We start from the raw sequence: 17,927 nt of genomic DNA on the forward strand, positions 1-17,927 counted from the left end.
CAAAACTTGACATCATTCAGGACAAAGCAGCCTGTTTGATTGACTCCCCATCTACCACCTTCATCACGCACTCCACCACCAAATCACAGCTTCAGCAATGTGTACCATCTACAAGGTGTACTGAGGATCTCACCAATTCTCCTTCAATAGTATCTTCCAGACCCATGCCACCTATATGGGCAAGGCAGTAGATGCATAGGAGCACTTCCCCTCAAAGCTCCCCTCAAAACTTCAAACCATTCTGACTTAGAAATATATTGCTGTTCCTTCAAAATCCTGAAACTTCCATTTTTGCAGCACTGTGGGTGTACCTACACCCCATGGACTGCGGCGGTTCAAGAAAGCGACTCACCACCACCTTCTCAAAGGTAGATAGAGATGGGCAATAAATGGCCTAGCCGGCGATACCCACATCTTATGGGAGAATATGTAAATTAAGCCTGACGTTCCTAACAACTCCCCATGAAACTTGGAAACTACCAGTTTACTCATCGTCAGCACAACTCTGATCGATCCACTGGCCTCTAAATCACTGAGACTTTGGCCAATGAAACAAGTGAAATGAAATGAAATGAAAATCGCTTATTGTCACGAGTAGGCTTCAATGAAGTTACTGTGAAAAGCCCCTAGTCGCCACATTCCGGCGCCTGTCCGGGGAGGCTGGTACGGGAATCGAACCGTGCTGCTGGCCTTTAAAAGCCAGCGATTTAGCCCAGTGTGCTAAACTAGACACGGACGTCTAGAAATCGAAGGCACTAATAAGTAAGGCACTGAGCAATTGACCTATAAAACCCGGTGAGTGGCTTCTAAGAAACTGACCTCTGACTGAGGTACTATAACATTAACTAAAAACATTGGACTATCTGTCTGTTAGTTAGCATACAATAAATAGAAACTCTCATCAAGTGAATTATCAACGATTGTGACAAAACTAACAAATTAATGAAACAAACAAGGTAACTGGCTCATCCACTCTGTTTATGGCAGAGACATTGCTTTTGAACTTATTTTTCGATGTTCCATGTTCAGCTTGCACACAAACTCTGACTTACAGGAGAGAATTCTCCCTGGTTCCCTTTGCTCTTGGCTGCTGGCTCAATTGCTTTTTAAAAAATAATTTACAGAATAATCTTTATTGGTGTCACAAGTAGGTTTACATTAACACTACAATTAAGTTACTGTGTTGGGTAGGCCAGCATTTATTGCCTATCCCTAGTTGTCCCTAGGGCAGCACAGTGGTTAGCACTGCTTCCTTGCAGCGTCAGGAACCCGGGTTCGATTCCAGCCTTGGGTGATTGTGTAAGCTTATATGATCGCCCCAAGTCTTTGTGGGTTTCCTCCCGGGCTCCGGTTTCCTTCCACAGTGCAAAGATGTGAAGGTTAGGTGGATTGGCTGTGCGAAAAGAAGTTGCCCCTTAATGACTAAAGATGTGCAGATTATGGGGATTGGGTGGGGAAGTGGGTCTATGTAGGGTGCTCTTTCGGAGGACTGGTGCAGACTCAATGGGCTGAATGGCCTCCTGCACTGTAGGGAATCTATGAAATTGGCGGTGAGCCGCCTTTTGAGCCGCTGCAATCTTATGTATGTACACCCACTGTTAGGGAGGGAGTTCCAGGATTTTGACCCGGGACAGTGAAGGAACGGCGATATATTTCCAAGTCAGGGTGGTGAGTGACTTGGAAGGGATCCTCCGGGTGGTGGGGTTCCCAGGTATCAGCTGACCGTGTCCTTCTAGATGCAAGAGGTCATAGGTTTGGAAAGTGCTGCCTAAGGAGCCTTGGTGAGTTCCTGCATCTTGGTGATGATGTGCACGGCTGCCACTGTTCGTTAGTGGGGGAGGGATTGAATGTGGAAGGAACACCAATCGATTATTTGTTGGTCTCTTGTGCGGGTCCCCCTCAGGTTTGCATTGCCCACTCTGACTCACTAGTCCTCCAATCTAGCACCTTGAGGCTCCATAAGTTTGTTTTCATTTACATTTGAATCACACTGTACAATGTTGCAGGTTTATGACTACTTTTTGTTCCGATTTATTCTAGCGAGATTGGCAGAAAATCTAAGTTTAACTGGACATGGACAAAATTGTCAATAGCAGATTGGACTCCTTGGTTTATCTTCAATTCCGGCCTCGGGTGACTGGCTTTTGCACTTTCTCCCCGTGTCTGCATGGGTTTCATCCGGGTGCTCTGGTTTCCTCCCACAGTCCAAAGATCTGCAGGTTAGGTGGATTGGGCATGCTAAATTGACCTTTAGTGTCAAAAAGGTGAGGTGGGGTTACTGGGATAGGGCGGAGGCGTGGGTTTAAGTAGGGTGCTCTTTCCAAGGGCCGGTGCAGACACGATGGGCCGAATGGCCTCCGCCTGCACTGTAAATTCTAAGATTATGTCTGGATTAATTCCTTTCGCAGCCAGAATCCATTGTCCAAGTGATTTTTTTCTGATAGCTTGTCCCCATCCAGGTGATTGTCTAGATGTTGTGTGAATGGGTTAGGAGATAACCTCATTCACACTTCTTGTTGATACTGTCTTTGGGGTTTTATAGACAGATTGACTCCATTTTAATGACCTTGGAATTTGTATGGTGCAAATGTTCAGTCACCTTAGGGATTATTGTTTCGAGTTTCTGGACTGTTATTTCAGTCCTTTTAAAACTCACTAAGGTTCTCTGCCTTAAATTTGTTAAGTCATTTTTGATGCAAAACATGGATTTCTGACAATTTATATGTAGCTCATGGACAGGGTGGGTAGGGAGCAGCTGTTCCCCTTAGTTGAAGGGTCAGGGAGAGGAGGTTTAGGGGGGAATTTGAGGAAAAACCTTTTTACCCAGAGGGTGCTGACGGTCTGGAATGCACTGCCTGGGAGGGTGGTAGAGACAGGCTTCCTCACATCCTTTTAAAAAGTACCTGGATGAGCACTTGGCACGTCAGAATATTCAAGGCTATGGGCCAAGTGTTGGCAAGTGGGATTAGGCAGGCAGGTCAGGTGTTTTTCATGTGTTGGTGCAGACTCGATGGGCCAAAGGGCCTTTTCTGTGCTGTAATATTCTAAGATTCATAGAGGAAAGGCATCTATTTAGAATGTTACACAGGTTAGATGTGAAGTTTAAATATGAGCAATTTTTCTAATTGAACTCTATTCTGAAGCATTGCTCATCTAGGTTTTCTGAGCTTTACCCTTTTAAGCAATACATTATCTTAGGTTTTGGTTTCTAAGGCAAAGATTTTTTTTTACTGGGTAATTGCTTTTTTATCAACTCGTATCACAGATTCTGATGAATCATAGAGACTAAAGGGTGTAACTGACTTGTATTGCTCCAGAATTCCCCTTCATTGTGATAATGCATGAAATAACAACGTCATTTGAAGATTTGAAAGCAAATGAAGCAGTACTTTATTGAATACAAAGCTCAAGTATTCGAATGGTGAATTTACAACAAACTGCTGTTATGTTTTGGATATGTATATATTGCAGTTTCGACAACAATTTTCTATTTAAAAGAAAATGTGGGCAGCAACTTTCTTAACTGTGAGTTGGAAAATATGAAAGGTACCTTTAGCTCTCCTGGAGCTTGCTTGCTTGGAGAGTCCCACAAGGAATCTGAGTTGTTGCTGAATTGACCTGTTTTTTTCCACTTTGTTTGTCCCAGTAGGCGTGGTGTTGCTAGGGTAGGTGGATATTATGAGAGTTTGCCTTTAACAGGATGGGGCAGGGTTTGTGGTCTTGATGGTCTTTTAGTAAGCTTACTTGTAACAAATAGTCTTAATGCAGAATTTTCTAGTTTAGATTTTTTTTACAGCAACTAGACAGAAAACCAACATATCTAGCACAAGCTATACAAGTTTGGTATATTAATAGAATCACTCCTTTGGACAAAAGAAAAATCAAGTTTCAACCTACACTTTTGAGAGAGGCGAGGCCTTCAATTGAATATATTCTATTCTATGGATCAATGTTAAAATATTACTGTGGAAAATGTAGTATCTTTGATATTTAAAAAAAGTTTAAACCATTATTTTTAAGGGTAGAAACTTCAGTTACTGAGAAGGATAATGCCGAGGGATTTTTTAAAGAGCAAATCTGGAAACCATTTGATCAAAGTGCATATTGCTGAGATAATGCAATGATTATTTGCCCGTTGCCATTGGCCATACCTGTCACGGTGTCACCTACAAGAGTAATATTCTTGCAGGTACTTATAACGTGTTTTCATTTGAAGTATGTATCCCCCACCTCCATAGTGAATTTGGTACATGATGGATAAATAATGGCAGTGAATTCGGAAACAGCTAAGATTTGGATGTGTAGGATCTTGGTTGGAATACTGTGTATTTTTTTGGAAAACCTTTCCATTGAAAGAATATGGCATGGTGCAACATTTCCTAGGATAATGCCTGGATGAGAGGCTTGAAGGGTCTGTTGTGACTCGTACACTGAAATCTAAAGGGGGTCTAATAAAAGTTATTTGCGAGAAGGTAAATAATGAATATTTCCGCTGGTTGATGAATCTAATGAAATTGTGGATTGGAACTAAAAGCATAAAGGTAAAAACATAGAAAATAGGTGCAGGATTAGGTCATTCGGTCGTTCGAGCCCGCTCTGCCATTCAATGTGATCCTCTATTACAAAGCCATATATATGCCTTTGCTCTCTCCATAACCCATTACAGGATGTAAATCTGATTTTTAAAATATATTCAGTGACTTGGTCTCCACTGCCTTCATGGTAGAGGATCCCATAGGTTCACCAATGAGCGAAGAAGCTTCTCCTCATCTCTTATTCGAGATAGCCTCTTAACATCCTCTTCATTGCTCACATTTCCACCAAGTTTCATATTGTCAGCAAAAGTGGTAAAATTGTATTTAGTTCTTCCATTTATATCATGAATAGCTGGGGCTCGAGAACTGACCCCAGTGGTACCCCAATGGCCACGGCCTGCCACTCTGAAGTGGGGTAAGATTTGTTCTCATGCAGAGGTGTATGGAAACGTAGAGTGCAAGTGACTTTATAAGCAGATCCAATCCCAATAAATAAGAGAGAATTAAACCCTTAAAACTACGAAGAGAAGGGACTAATATTGAAGGATGCTATGTCAAATTATGGTTGGCACTGGGCAAGGTGAACTGCAGCGACCACCTCTTGCACTGGAATTTGATTTTATGATTTCAAATTTTATTCATTAAAAAAAAATTAAATTTAGAGTACCCAATTATTTTTTCCAATTAAGGGGCAATTTTAGCGCGGCCAATTCACCTAACCTGCAATTTTTGGGTTGTGGGGGCAAAACCCACGCAAACACGGGGAGAATGTGCAAACTCCACACGGACAGTGACCCATAGCCAGTATAATGGCTAATTATATGTTCGCTTGTAGACAGGAAAGTTCCTGTCCTGTTGAAGAAAGGTAAATCTCTGAAGAGCTCAGTTGCCTTCCATTAGGCTGCTAATACAATAGTTTTTAGCAAGTCTCTTAAAAAGTCGAAGGACATGATGAAGCATTCTAAATGCTGTCAAAAATCAAAGGCATTTAATGTTTGCTGACCATGGCAGGATTCTGATTTCTTTTCCTCCATGCATTAGAGGATAATTTGGTTATTCAGAATAACTGAATTGGGACTTTTTTTTTGTGATGTCCCATTTAATTCACTGACCAAAAAGAGCTTATTGTTCAGAATTCTGTCATATTGTCCATAATTTTCTTTTAATTTTATTGCAGTCCCAAACCATGAATTATGTTGGACAGTTGGCTGAGCAGGTGTTTGTCACTGTGAAGGAGCTGTACAAAGGACTGAATCCAGCCACCTTGACGGGATGTATCGATGTCATAGTAGTGAGGCAGCCGGATGGCTCATACCATTGTTCACCCTTCCATGTCCGTTTTGGCAAGCTCGGGGTTTTACGGTCGAAAGAGAAGGTGGTAAGTTCTCATACCAGCATCATTTATGCCTGTTTAACTCTTGATCTAAATGCACCAAAACATTATTTTTCTGTTTCACATTTTCACAGTTTAAAGGCAAATCATCAGTTTGCAACAGTAATTGTGGCTAGATTTGTTTGTAATTTATCAGATTCACACAGTGATGCAGTTGACTCTTAACTGCCCCCCTCCGAAATGGCCCAGGAAGCCATTCAGTTCAAGAGCAATTTGAACAAATAAAAGAAAAATGCTAGAAACACTGTTCGGATATTTTAATGATCCAAATGTTCTTGAATGAAGATAATACTTTTTGTGAATACTTCTGCAGACTGTGGCCAATTCTAGAATAGCAGTCTGCACTTTGAACTTTCTGGAAGTCAGCCATCGAAGTTGATCTGTTATTTGTAGTATCTTTCTTGGGCAAGCCTCCTTTTTAAAAATTTTAAAAAAAATTTAGAGTACCCAATTATTTTTTCCAATTAAGGGGAAATTTAGCATGGCCAATCCACCTATCGTGCACATCTTTTGGTTTGTGGGAGTGAAACTCACGCAGACACTGGGAGAACGTGCAAACGCCACACGGACAGTGACCCAGGGCCGGGATTCGAACCCGGGTCCTCAGCGCCATAGGCAGCAATGCTAATCACTGTGCCACGTGCTGCCCTGGGTAAGCCTCCTTTGCCTTTAGTCCTCTGGTGAGGATTGAATCTTGTTTACAGTTGTGTGACAAAATATTCAGTATCTTTTTAGTGCTTTAAGTTCTTAACGTTGTTTTTCAAAAACCCATTGCTGTGCATATTCAGTATTTTGTGAAGCTTTTTTGTCATAAACCTATGTTTAATAATTGTAGAGAATGGTTTTGTGATCTGAGGGAACTTGAGTTAATGAAGGAACAACTGATTTCAGGTTATACTTCTGATTCAGTGTTGTCGTTGAAGTCGACGTATGTTTGCGATATTATTCCATTGCAAATGGACTTTAACCATGTGATGAATGTAAACAAAGATTCAGTATTGGTGCCCAGTAATTGATCGACATGAACCCCACTGTGAATAGGTTCCCAATTTTCATTTTGAAGCTACAAAGCTCTGTTCTGGAAACTAGAAATACCTTTTGCAATATTTTTTGCCCAATCCAGTAGCTTGCAGTTTTGCTGTGAGATATATCATGGACTAGTGACCCTCATTATACACGCACTGACAAATCTGAGGAATGGCACATATTTGGGCTGGAGATGTTTTGTTGTTGTAACATTTATGATTATTATCAGTGATCATAGAACCATTAAAAATGATCTTATACTGACAGTACTCATTTTTATTGTTGTCTCGTATTCGTTCATGAATCCTTGCACTCTACAATATCCTTGACTTGAAACAGCAAAGCAGTTGTGTGATTTTTGAAGCACGTGACTCAAATACAGGTTTGCCTTTTTGACCAGAGCAGCAAAACAATGAAGTGCTGGTTTATATACAATGTTTCTTTATTTCAGGTGGACATTGAAATCAATGGCGAACCAGTAGAGCTGCAGATGAAACTTGGAGACAATGGAGAGGCTTTTTTTGTGGAAGAAACTGAAAAACATGAGGTATGAAGCTTATTTAGAAATGAGTCAGGTGACTTTTACAGCAGTTTAGACTTTGGCTTTTCGTATTTCCAACATGTTTTTACAACAAAATAATGTGTAAAACTTTTCACTGGGTGTAAGGATCCTGCTTCTAGTGAGTTTTGGCAGTGTCTCATTGTCAGATTTGTCAGCAATTGTCCCAATGCTGTTTGATTTGATTCACAATTGGCTTTACCTCTTTTTGGTCCAAAGTCAGGAAAAATTATACCTCAAAATCGGACTATGTTACAGTTAACTCCTACAAACTCTTCAAGAATAAATTGATAATTGAATGTATTCATTTCTCTCATTGGGGTGTTGGAGAACTTGGTTCAGAGTTCCTTTTCCCCCTAACGTTCCTAAAATCTGCACCAATGACTACAGAGTTTAGGATTCACCCCATGAGCTTGCTTTCTCATTTCATTAGATTATGACTGAACTACACCGTCACTCCATTTTCCAGCTGTTATTCCACATCCATTTATCTATTTACCCAACAAAAATGTATCTATCTCTTCATGAAATCTTGAATACTCCCAAGTATCTGCAACCAATTGCAGGAGGGAGTTCCAATTTTCCTGCTGTACTTGTCTGGAAAAGTGCCGCCTGATGTTCCTGAATGGTGTAACTCTAATTATACGATACCCCTTTATTTTTTGATTCTCCCACCAGGAGAACTCGTTCCCTGTACCAACCTACCATTTTAAACATCCCAGTCAGATCAATGTTCTATGCTCAAGTTTATGAACCTGTCATCAAAATTTAACCCTCAAAGTTCTGGTCTCATTCTGCTAAATGCACTGAAGTCCCTCTCAGGCCAATGTATTCCTCAGCAGATGTGGTTTCCAAAATAAATTTGAGGGGTACTACTTGTCGACCTCTGCCAATCAGAGTGCATATCCTTTAACCTCTGTATGTCTCAACCCCCAAACAAATTCCAAACTAAGCCTAAAGGGTACTTCTAATTCTGGGTGCTCCCTTGCACATAATCCCTTGTGTGGAACCTTTTGCAGTCAAAATAAAAACGAAATGCTGAAAATTCTCAGTAGGTTTGGCTGTGCTTGTAGGGAGATAAACAGAGTTAACATTTTGAATCCAATAGGGCTCTTCATTGGAACCCATTCTAAAGAGTCATGTTAGACTCAAAATGTTATATCTCTCTCTCTTTCCCCCTCTCGATACAGACATGCTTCCACACCTGCTGAGTTTTCCAGCATGTTATTTTTTCAGATTTTGAGCATTCTATTACGATCCTGAACCAGACCCCAATAGTTGCTAAAATACCGACAGAAACCCCACTATTTTACTTAACTTGTTATGAATGCGAGGAAAGGATACTTGCTCTAGGAGTGATTCCACGCACAAATAGGGATATGGTATATTGAAACAAATTATTATTAGCACAGTCTTAATGTCATAAAGAAAATAGCTTATAATTACCAGTTAAACACCACTTAACAATGACAATGAAACACTAAATCCTAATTGCTATATTTTATCTCCACTCAAGTAAAACCCATCTCGGGTCAAAATCCACTTTTAAATACAGTTTACTAACCCAGGTAAAGAGATGTCTTGGATAAACCACTTTGAGAGAGTTCCTTCATGAAACCACTTGCAAACTCTTGCCTGTGTCAATTTATTGTTTAACCTGCCAGCCTTTTCAGAAACTACTGTTGAGTTCCCGGGCAGATCAAAAGTGAAGTCCAATTGACTGCTTCAGCCACTGGCTCCTCCCAATAACTACATAAGCTTACTAAGCTAAACACTGTCTCTAATTATCTACTTCCCAGGGAACCTTCTTTATATAAACAAAATTCCATTAGCCCTACTTCAGGTAAATGATGTACATGGTTGGAATGAATGGTGATTTCATTTTTACGATCCTATAATTGCACATCTATAGCCAAATTGTCTGTTGGTGTCAACCAGGATTAAAAAAAACACTACTACAGCAGTCATACACTAACCCAGGCTTTTAACCCTTACTGCACCAAGTACATATAATACAATATATAAATCTGAAATTGATACATTTGTCACAATTTACGATATTTTGCTATTTTCTTTCAGAAGTTGCTATATACATTTATGTATATAGTGCATCAATTGATACACTGGGCAGGCACAAAGCAGATGAAATTTAAATTAGAAAATTGTAAAGAGATACATTTTGGTTGAAAGAATAAGGAAAGGCAATAAAGTTAAATTATACAATCTTAAAGGAGGTGTAGGAATTTACTAAGATGGCACTTGGAATGAGAGACTTCAGTTAAGTGGTGACTTAAGAAATTGGATAGGTGTTCAAAATTGAGAATGATTTTGTTGGAGTAAATAAGGAGAAAACATTGTTAACGATTGTGAAGTTTAAAGATTATTTTAAAACATCCTTGTAACTTAAGTAAAATAGAATATGCAGGAAAGGGGGTTGGTAAGAGGTTGTACAACTTTGTGTTCTGAGAATAAATGTAGTTTTATAGGATTTATATTTGTTTTGGTAATCATAAGAAATAAGATATATTTTTAAGTAGGTTGAATTTATTGTTACTGTGTCTGGAAGGATAAAACCTACTGTTAGATTCATGCTGGACAAAAGTGTTTGTATGTGTGGGGACTGTTTTCAATTTCGACTGTGATTCTATTGTGCTTCGAGAGAGTTATGGCATGAATAATAAATAAACCAGCAGTGGTGGCTTAGCAACTGGGGCCTTGTAAGGTAGAGAACAAATTTAGTGTAGCCAATTTCATTGCAGGTGGTGATAGGTAGTGAGAGAGAAGGCCGGTCTCACAGCCATGCTAGAAGTACTTCGTTTTAGAAGGCTAGAGAGGCAACATCTATCTCAGCCTTGCTAGAAGAAAAGTCATACAATGGAATAATGGTTAAGAGAACAGAGGTCAGAAAGTTAAAGTCCAGATGCTTAAGGAAACTGGAGAAATGAAGAGATGTTTCCAAGAAGTCTGGTGTTAACGGGAGAGGAAACTGGAAGCCAGAAGAGATTACTGTTCAGTTAAGTCACAGAGTTGAAAAGGCATGAGAGGCCAGAAAGATATCTGAATTAGTGCTAAGGATTTTGAGAAATTACTACAGCTTGGGAGACGTCATTTGAGATATTTGAAAAATATGTAGAAATCGATGGCTGGGCCTCTTGAGTTTATGCAAAAGCCTTTAAAACAAAGGAAGCCTTGTGGGGGGGGGGGGGGGCAGCACGGTGGCGCAGTGGTTAGCACTGCTGCCTCACGGCGCCGAGGTTCCAGGTTCGATCCCGGCTCTGGGTCACTGCCCGTGTGGAGTTTGCACATTCTCCCTATATTTGCGTGGGGTTTCACCCTCACAACCCAAAAAAGATGTGCAGGCTAGGTGATTTGGCCACGCTAAGTTTTTTTTTTTTTTTTTTTTTTCTTTTTTTTTTATAAATTTAGAGTACCCAATTATTTTTTCCAATTAAGGGGCAATTTAGCGTGGCCAATCTACCTATCCTGCACATCTTTGGGTTTGTGGGGGTGAAACCCACGCAGACACGGGGAGAATGTGCAAACTCCACACGGACAGTGATCCAGGGTCAGGATTTGAACCCGGGTCCTCAGAGCCGTAGGCAGTTGTGCTAATCACTGTGCCACCGTGCCGCCCTTGGCCACGCTAAGTTGCCCCCAATTGGAAAAAATGAATTGGGTACTCAAAATTTATTTTAAAAAAAAAGATAAGGGAAACCTGAAGGGAGAGGTGTAAAACCAGAAGGAGAAACCTTGATGGAAGCAGTGGAGGAGACGTATCAAAGATTTGACTTTTTAAAGCGGAATTTGAAATCTTTCATGTGGAAGTCGGGGTCCAGTGAGACAACGTCACTCACAGTATGAGAACCACCTTGGGAGGATTTTGCAGAGAAATCGACTGACATACAGTTCAGAGTGTCTTACCACAGTCATCTTGTGTGCTCAAAAGGGACTTTGTGTGTTAATGATACCATTGTAGTTTAAAATGAAATTTGTAATCAGTGTTAATCTTAACAACTGTTAAGCTAAAGGGGGAGTAAAGGAGTATTGTATAATAATCCGACTTTTCATGTTTCATGAAATGGTTTTTACATGTTAAAAATTCATTTGTGGACCTGTGACTCTGCTCCTCCACATTCTGTTGAAACAAGTAAATGTTGCGGAGTGCGATGTACTGGCCGCATCCTGCCGGAATCGGGGCGGGTCGCGACAAGGCTGGGAGATGCCAACCCCGGGATTTCCGACACTGGGACCTGATCTCGCACGGCTAAGTGAGTTTAAGAACCCACAGCCATGCTGCCACCAGATTGAACGGCCACCAGGCATCTACTGGCTTCGCTGAGGAGACACCAGCCGGGCGCCATTCAGTATGGATCCCCACAAACAGGGCTCAGACAAAAGGGAACTTTGGTGGGGGGAGGGAGAGAGAAAGAATGTCTCCTAGGTGATCCGAGGTGACCGGTTGGTCAGCCTCCGGAGGTAGGGTGGCACCCTGACTGCTGATGCCACCTTGGCACAGTGCCAGGGTGCATGCTGGCAGTGCCAAAGTTTTTCCCGTGCAGGGATCGGACCATGGGGTGCCTGGTCCCGGTGAGGTGTAGGGCTCCGAGGACCTCCTTATGCGTTGGGGTCCAGGGGTGCGTCGGCGGTTTGGTCAATCAGGGTGCCATTTAAAAAATACCACCCCAAACTCTTCCTGCAATAAAGAGCTCCGCTCATCAGAGTTGCTAAGTGCAGGAGATGATGCTAAGTGTGGCCTCAGGGTGACATTCCCTGCCGGGCCGCCAAAAGAAAACGAGTGCCAGTGCCGGGAACAACCCCATTAATCCCGTTGAGAACGGACTCTTTTTTTAAAAAAAAAAGTTAGATGACGCCCATGATCTTCTGAGCTAGAGTTCCATTCTGGGATCTTCCCATCCAGTTCTAACGTCAATTGGGATCATAACACTCGACCAACAAGACAGATGGCTTGGTTGCCATGGTGACAGATTAGTGTAAAGTTCTAAAATCCGAAAGAAAGATGAGAGCAGCTGGACCAACTTTCTCTCTGAGAATGTGGTCAGCAGAGAGGAGTGTGTGCCCTTTCTCTGGGTGACCAGGCAGAATGCAAGAGGGAAAACAGTCTCTGGGTAGAGAGAGACACATCCTGTGACAACCCAAGGAAGATTTGTTCTGCTGTGACCAAGGGAGGAAAGAATTGCCAGAATAGCAACTGACAGCAAGTAGTTTGGGATTTCCCCAGAAACTGAAGCATTTCTTTGATGGTCTCTTGCTGTTGCAACTCAGCAAAACAAGGACAAATGAACCCATTGGAAGCTGGGAGTAATGTTGTACTGATTCTTGGCAAAACTGCTTATTCTGTGGAGAGTTAGATGTAAAGTATAACTGGGTGGGCTTTTTGGTCATGTTAAGTTAGAGTTGCAATGGGGAATGCAATTTCTGTAGTTCACAGAGTACTCTTTGCTTACTTGGTAGTGTTGAATTGTTGTTTTTAGTTGGTTTGTTCCAGTAAATGTCTTAAATTTTACAAACTTGTGCATTCCCTTTAAATTGGTCACTGGGAATTTAAATCCTTTGTTTAAAATTATTATTCTGAATGGAATTGGGTGGCAGAAAGATAAGTAAGCAGAATAAACCGATTTAAAGTCAGCCACAAGAACCAGAGGCGGAAGGAGGCAAAGCTTTTTACATGGTGAGTTATGATTGGAGTTTGCTGCCTGAAAGAGTGGCGAAAGCATGTTCAGTCGTACCTTCATAAGAGATTTGGATAAATACTTGAAGGGGGACATTTCCAGGGCTATGGCGAAAGAGCAGATGTGTGGAACTAATTATAAGGCTCTTTCAAAGAGCTGGCACAGGCACAATGGTGAATTGGAGAAGTCAGGTGGCTTTTGCAGTTGTTCAGACTTTCACCAGAAAGAGATTGGGATGGCATTTAAATGGCACCCCAATCGACCAAGCCTGACCCCTGGACCCTAACTCTCCTATAATAAGATCCATGTTGGGGGGGGGGGGGGGGGGGGGGGTGTCCCACCCCGCCTGATAAGGGCAAGGCACCCTGGGGCCCGATCCCTGGCACTGTGGCACTGCCATACTTCACCCTGTCGTGCCCCCCCCACCCCCCACCCCAGTGCCGAACCGCCTGGTTCCCATTTGTGGCACCTGGCTTGTGACTCCTCAACGTGGCCAGTAGATGCCAGGTGATCATTCGATCCAGCGGCAGCATGGTTAAGTGGGTTTTTAAACTCACTTAGCTGTGCAAAACCAGGTGTAAGGATCCTGTCTCAAGTAAATTTGGGTAGTGGCTCCTTGTTTTGTCAACCAATGTCACTGTGTGGATTTTACTTTTTTTTAAAGTCTAAATTCAGGAAAAATGAAAATCTAAAAATGAAATTCAAATTGTGTGTGCTAACACCTATAAAATCCTCCAGAATAAATTGATATTGAATGTATTCATTCAATCTCTTAATAATAACATTCCCAAAAAAAATTCAGCTGCATTAAACAGACATTACTTGAACCTCACAAAACTACGTTGGCTCTCTCTGATCAACTCATTAGCCCAAATGCTCAGTCTCTCTCATTCTTCTTGCCGCTCGTTTGAGCTCTCCCGCGTGCGGCCATGCCCACACTTTCTCATAATAGACTGGCAGCTTCCCCAAAAGTCATGATAAACAGACAGACCTTTAGTAACATGAATGAAAGCAAAATGCTGTGGATGTTGGAAATCTGGAATAAAAACAGAGGAAGCTAGAAAAACACAGCAGGTCCGGCAGCATCTGTTGGAGAGAGAAATAGGGTTAATTTTTTAGTCCAATATGACTATTTTTTGGAATGTTAACAGTTTCTCTCCCCACAGATGCTGCCAGATTTACTGAATTTTTCCAACAGTTTCTGTTTTTACTTGAAACTTGAGTTCTGGGCTAATGGCAAGATTCTTGGTAGTGTAGATGAACAGAGAGATCTCGGCATCCAGGTACATAAATCCTTGAAAGTTGCCACCCAGGTTAATAGGGCTGTTAAGAAGGCATATGGTGTGCTAGCCTTTATAAGCAGGGGGATTGAGTTTCGGAACCACAAGGTCATGCTGCAGCTGTACATAACTCTGGTGCGGCCACACCTGGAGTACTGCGTGCAGTTCTGGTCACCACATTATAGGAAGGATGTGGAAGCTTTGGAAAGGGTTCAGAGGAGATTTACTAGGATGTTGCCTGGTATGGAGGGAAGGTCTTACGAGGAAAGGCTCAGGGAATTGAGGTTGTTTTCGTTAGAGAGGAGAAGGCTGAGAGGTGACTTAATAGAGACATATAAGATAGTCAGAGGGTTAGATAGGGTGGACAGTGAGAGTCTTTTTCCTCGGATGGTGATGACCAACACGAGGGGACATAGCTTTAAATTGAGGGGTGAGAGATATAGGACAGATGTCAGAGGCAGTTTCTTTACTCAGAGAGTAGTAGGGGTGTGGAACGCCCTGCCTGCAATAGTAGTAGACTCGCCAACTTTAAGGGTATTTAAGTGGTCACTGGATAGACATATGGATGAATATGGAATAGTGTAGGTCAGATAGGCTTCAGATGGTTTCACAGGTCGGCGCAACATCGTGGGCCGAAGGGCCCGTACTGCGCTGTAGTGTTCTATGTTCTATGTTCTCAATCCTGTCCTCCTTATAATCCAATGACCGAATTTTCAGATCATGGAAACTTTTGAAAGTTTGTGACTAATGCTTCTGCAATTTCTTTGCCTACTTGAAACACCGTGGGGTGAAAAATATTCAAGCCCTGGATGTTTATTTTTCATAGCCCCATTATCACAATTGCTATTATGAACTCTTTCATAGATTAAAAGAAAACATTAATGATGTGACAACAGTGGTTTAAACATTATGAAGGTGCCAGTTTTGCTCATAGTTTTCTTTTTTCATAGGGTGTTGTCCCTACTCACTTAACAACATCACCGATTCCAGTTGAAGGAGCTCATTTTACAAGGGAACCAGATTTGACAAGTCCTGAATTCATTCAGAATCAGAATTTACCAAGTTCATTTAATGCCACAGAAATTGATAACTCTGTAAGTAACACTTCAGCCAAAAAGAAAAGACGTCGAAAAAGGAAGCACAAACCAGAGAATTCAAAGAAGGATGACCAGGAGTCCTCTTCAGATGAGCAAGATATACCTGAAATGGACATTAGTTCAGATGAACAGCTGCGACTTATAGCTGCAAAGTAAGTTAATTCTTAAAATTTAGAAGTTTTTGAATTGTTTGTTGTGCATGACAATTAGTTACTTGTTACTGTCTCACTCATCAATCTATTTCACTCCATAAACCTGAAGACTTCCATTAACTCAGTCCTTAACCTTCTCAGCTATAGTGAAAAACGTCAAACTTTTCAAATGTCCTAGCAAATATGTAGTGTACCTTTCCTATTGCTTTTATTACCTCTCTCAAAGGGTAGCTGGAGCCAATTCAATTGTGCCTTAATTAAGTTCTTACACAAGGTAAAGAAAAAAAAACTTCAGCTTTGCTTCTTAGTTTCTCTGCATCAAAGCTAAGACATGGTTCCCTTGTTTTAGATTAGATTTAGATGTATTGTCATGTGTACGGCAGCACGATAGCATTGCGATTAGCACAATTGCTTCACGCCTCCAGGGTCCCAGGTTCGATTCCCGGCTTGGGTTACTGTCTGTGTGGAGCCGGCACATTCTCCCCATGTGTGCGTGGGTTTCTTCCGGGTGCTCCGGTTTCCTTCCACAGTCCAAAGATGTGCAGGTTAGGAGGATTGGCCATGCTAAATTGCCCTTAGTGTCCAAAATTGCCCTCAATGTTGGGTGGGGTTACTGGGTTATGGGGATAGGGTGGAGGTGTGGACCTTGGGTAGGGTGCTCTTTCCAAAAGCCGGTGCAGACTTGATGGGCCGAATGGCCTCCTGCACTGTAAATTCTATACCGAGGTACAGTGAAAAGTATTGCTCTGTGTACAGTCCAGGAAGATTGTTCTATACATAAAAACATAGGACATACGATAAATATACAATATGGTATAAATGTTAAAAATCCGACACTCCATTTAAAATATTACCATGAAACCTCACCATTATTGCCATTCCTTTTTCCATTCTTGTAAAATCTGTTAATTCGTATTTTCCTACTGCATGTGCCACCCATCAGCCTATCCTTGTCAATTTGCCGTGATCCCCAATCTCTTAGCATTTATTTGTTTTTACTTTCTTACACTAACTTGAAATTTAATTTTTACAGTGGCTTGCCTCCCACTTCCCTCTTACGACTGCCGAAGCAACCTAAATTTATGGGTAGATCCGCTAGAAAATGGCACTGGATTTTGGCCCAGAGGTGCATTCCACAAGGGGCTTCTGTTTTGAGGCTAGGAAAGCTGGAACAATGGGCTTGCGGAATATCTTGCAATACAGGGTTCTTTTAAATTATTTTCTGTCAATTTCCTGCCCACAAACAGCCTGATTAGTAGACTTGAGGTCTGTCAGGCGAGGAGTCCTTTAGCACAGGACCACAGCTGAGAAGAACAAGTAGGTTTAGTTGGAGGGGGGTCCTGATTTCGGGGTTGGTGGTGGGGGAGGTGTCACAAATGTTTTTTTTCGGGAGGTGGGTCTAATGATGTGCGGGACGGGTTGGGAAGACAGTTGAAGGGATGGGATGTGGTGAGCAGCAGACCGATCATGGGGGAGTTGGATTACTGACTGGCTTGTGGGCCTCGGGGAAGTACCTGCTTTTACCAGCCCACACAGTGCTGTAGAGGCACAAGCATCATGATTTCAACCCTTCCTCACCTCCTCTCAGGTTCCCAAGGCCCAGGAAATCCAGCCAACATATATTTAAAAATAGAATGATTGTAAAATGAAGATAGGCAACATCTTTATAATATTTAAATAGCCAAACAACGCTTCATGAGCAAATTGGTCATGTGCTACTTGTCTTGCCTTCGTCAAAACTGGAAGTGGAGGGTTCAAGCCAGGTTGGGTTTCTGTTTTAGCTTTCTGAATTAAATTTTAACCTCTGATCCAACCTCCACTGACCCAATCTGGTTTAGGGAATTAAAACTTAGCCTGTGGTACTTGAGTTTACTTCTGCTTATCAATCAGTTAGTTTTTTGCCTCTGGTTGAATTTGATTTTACATGTACTTTGATTTAGATTTATGTAACAGATTGTGTGTTCAATAAAAATCCTGGCAGTTATAAAATGTCAGAATTTATTGTGTTAAGCAAATCTGCTTTCAATAATGACTAGGTTATTAACTTTTCTCTTACTCCCTTCACATGCATATGCCTTCCTAGTTTATGCTGCTTCCCCCCCCCCCCCCCCCCCTTATCTCTACTTGGTCATATTCATCCCAATACTCTCTCAAACTCAATCAATTCTGGTTATGGCAGTCCTCAAGGTACTGAG

At 41.7% G+C, this 17,927-nt stretch overlaps 1 protein-coding gene across 2 annotated transcripts in view; it reads left to right on the forward strand.

Annotated features, from left to right (window-relative positions):
• The window catches only part of LOC119969615 (phosphatidate phosphatase LPIN2-like), a 130,846-nt gene that overhangs the window by 57,936 nt on the left and 54,983 nt on the right, over nucleotides 1-17,927 (forward strand). Inside the window, exons 1-4 of one of the 2 annotated variants that reach the window (XM_038803482.1) lie at nucleotides 3,487-3,525; nucleotides 5,713-5,913; nucleotides 7,406-7,501; nucleotides 15,434-15,732. In XM_038803482.1, coding sequence (XP_038659410.1) covers nucleotides 3,502-3,525; nucleotides 5,713-5,913; nucleotides 7,406-7,501; nucleotides 15,434-15,732 — 620 coding nt within the window. In that variant the 5' untranslated portion in view covers nucleotides 3,487-3,501. Of the gene's footprint in view, nucleotides 1-3,486; nucleotides 3,526-5,712; nucleotides 5,914-7,405; nucleotides 7,502-15,433; nucleotides 15,733-17,927 lie in introns of those variants that run through there. The other variant, XM_038803484.1, reaches the window with a different exon arrangement.

The sequence above is a fragment of the Scyliorhinus canicula genome, chromosome 7, assembly GCF_902713615.1.
Source record: "Scyliorhinus canicula chromosome 7, sScyCan1.1, whole genome shotgun sequence".
NCBI classification, from domain to species: Eukaryota; Metazoa; Chordata; class Chondrichthyes; order Carcharhiniformes; family Scyliorhinidae; genus Scyliorhinus; species Scyliorhinus canicula.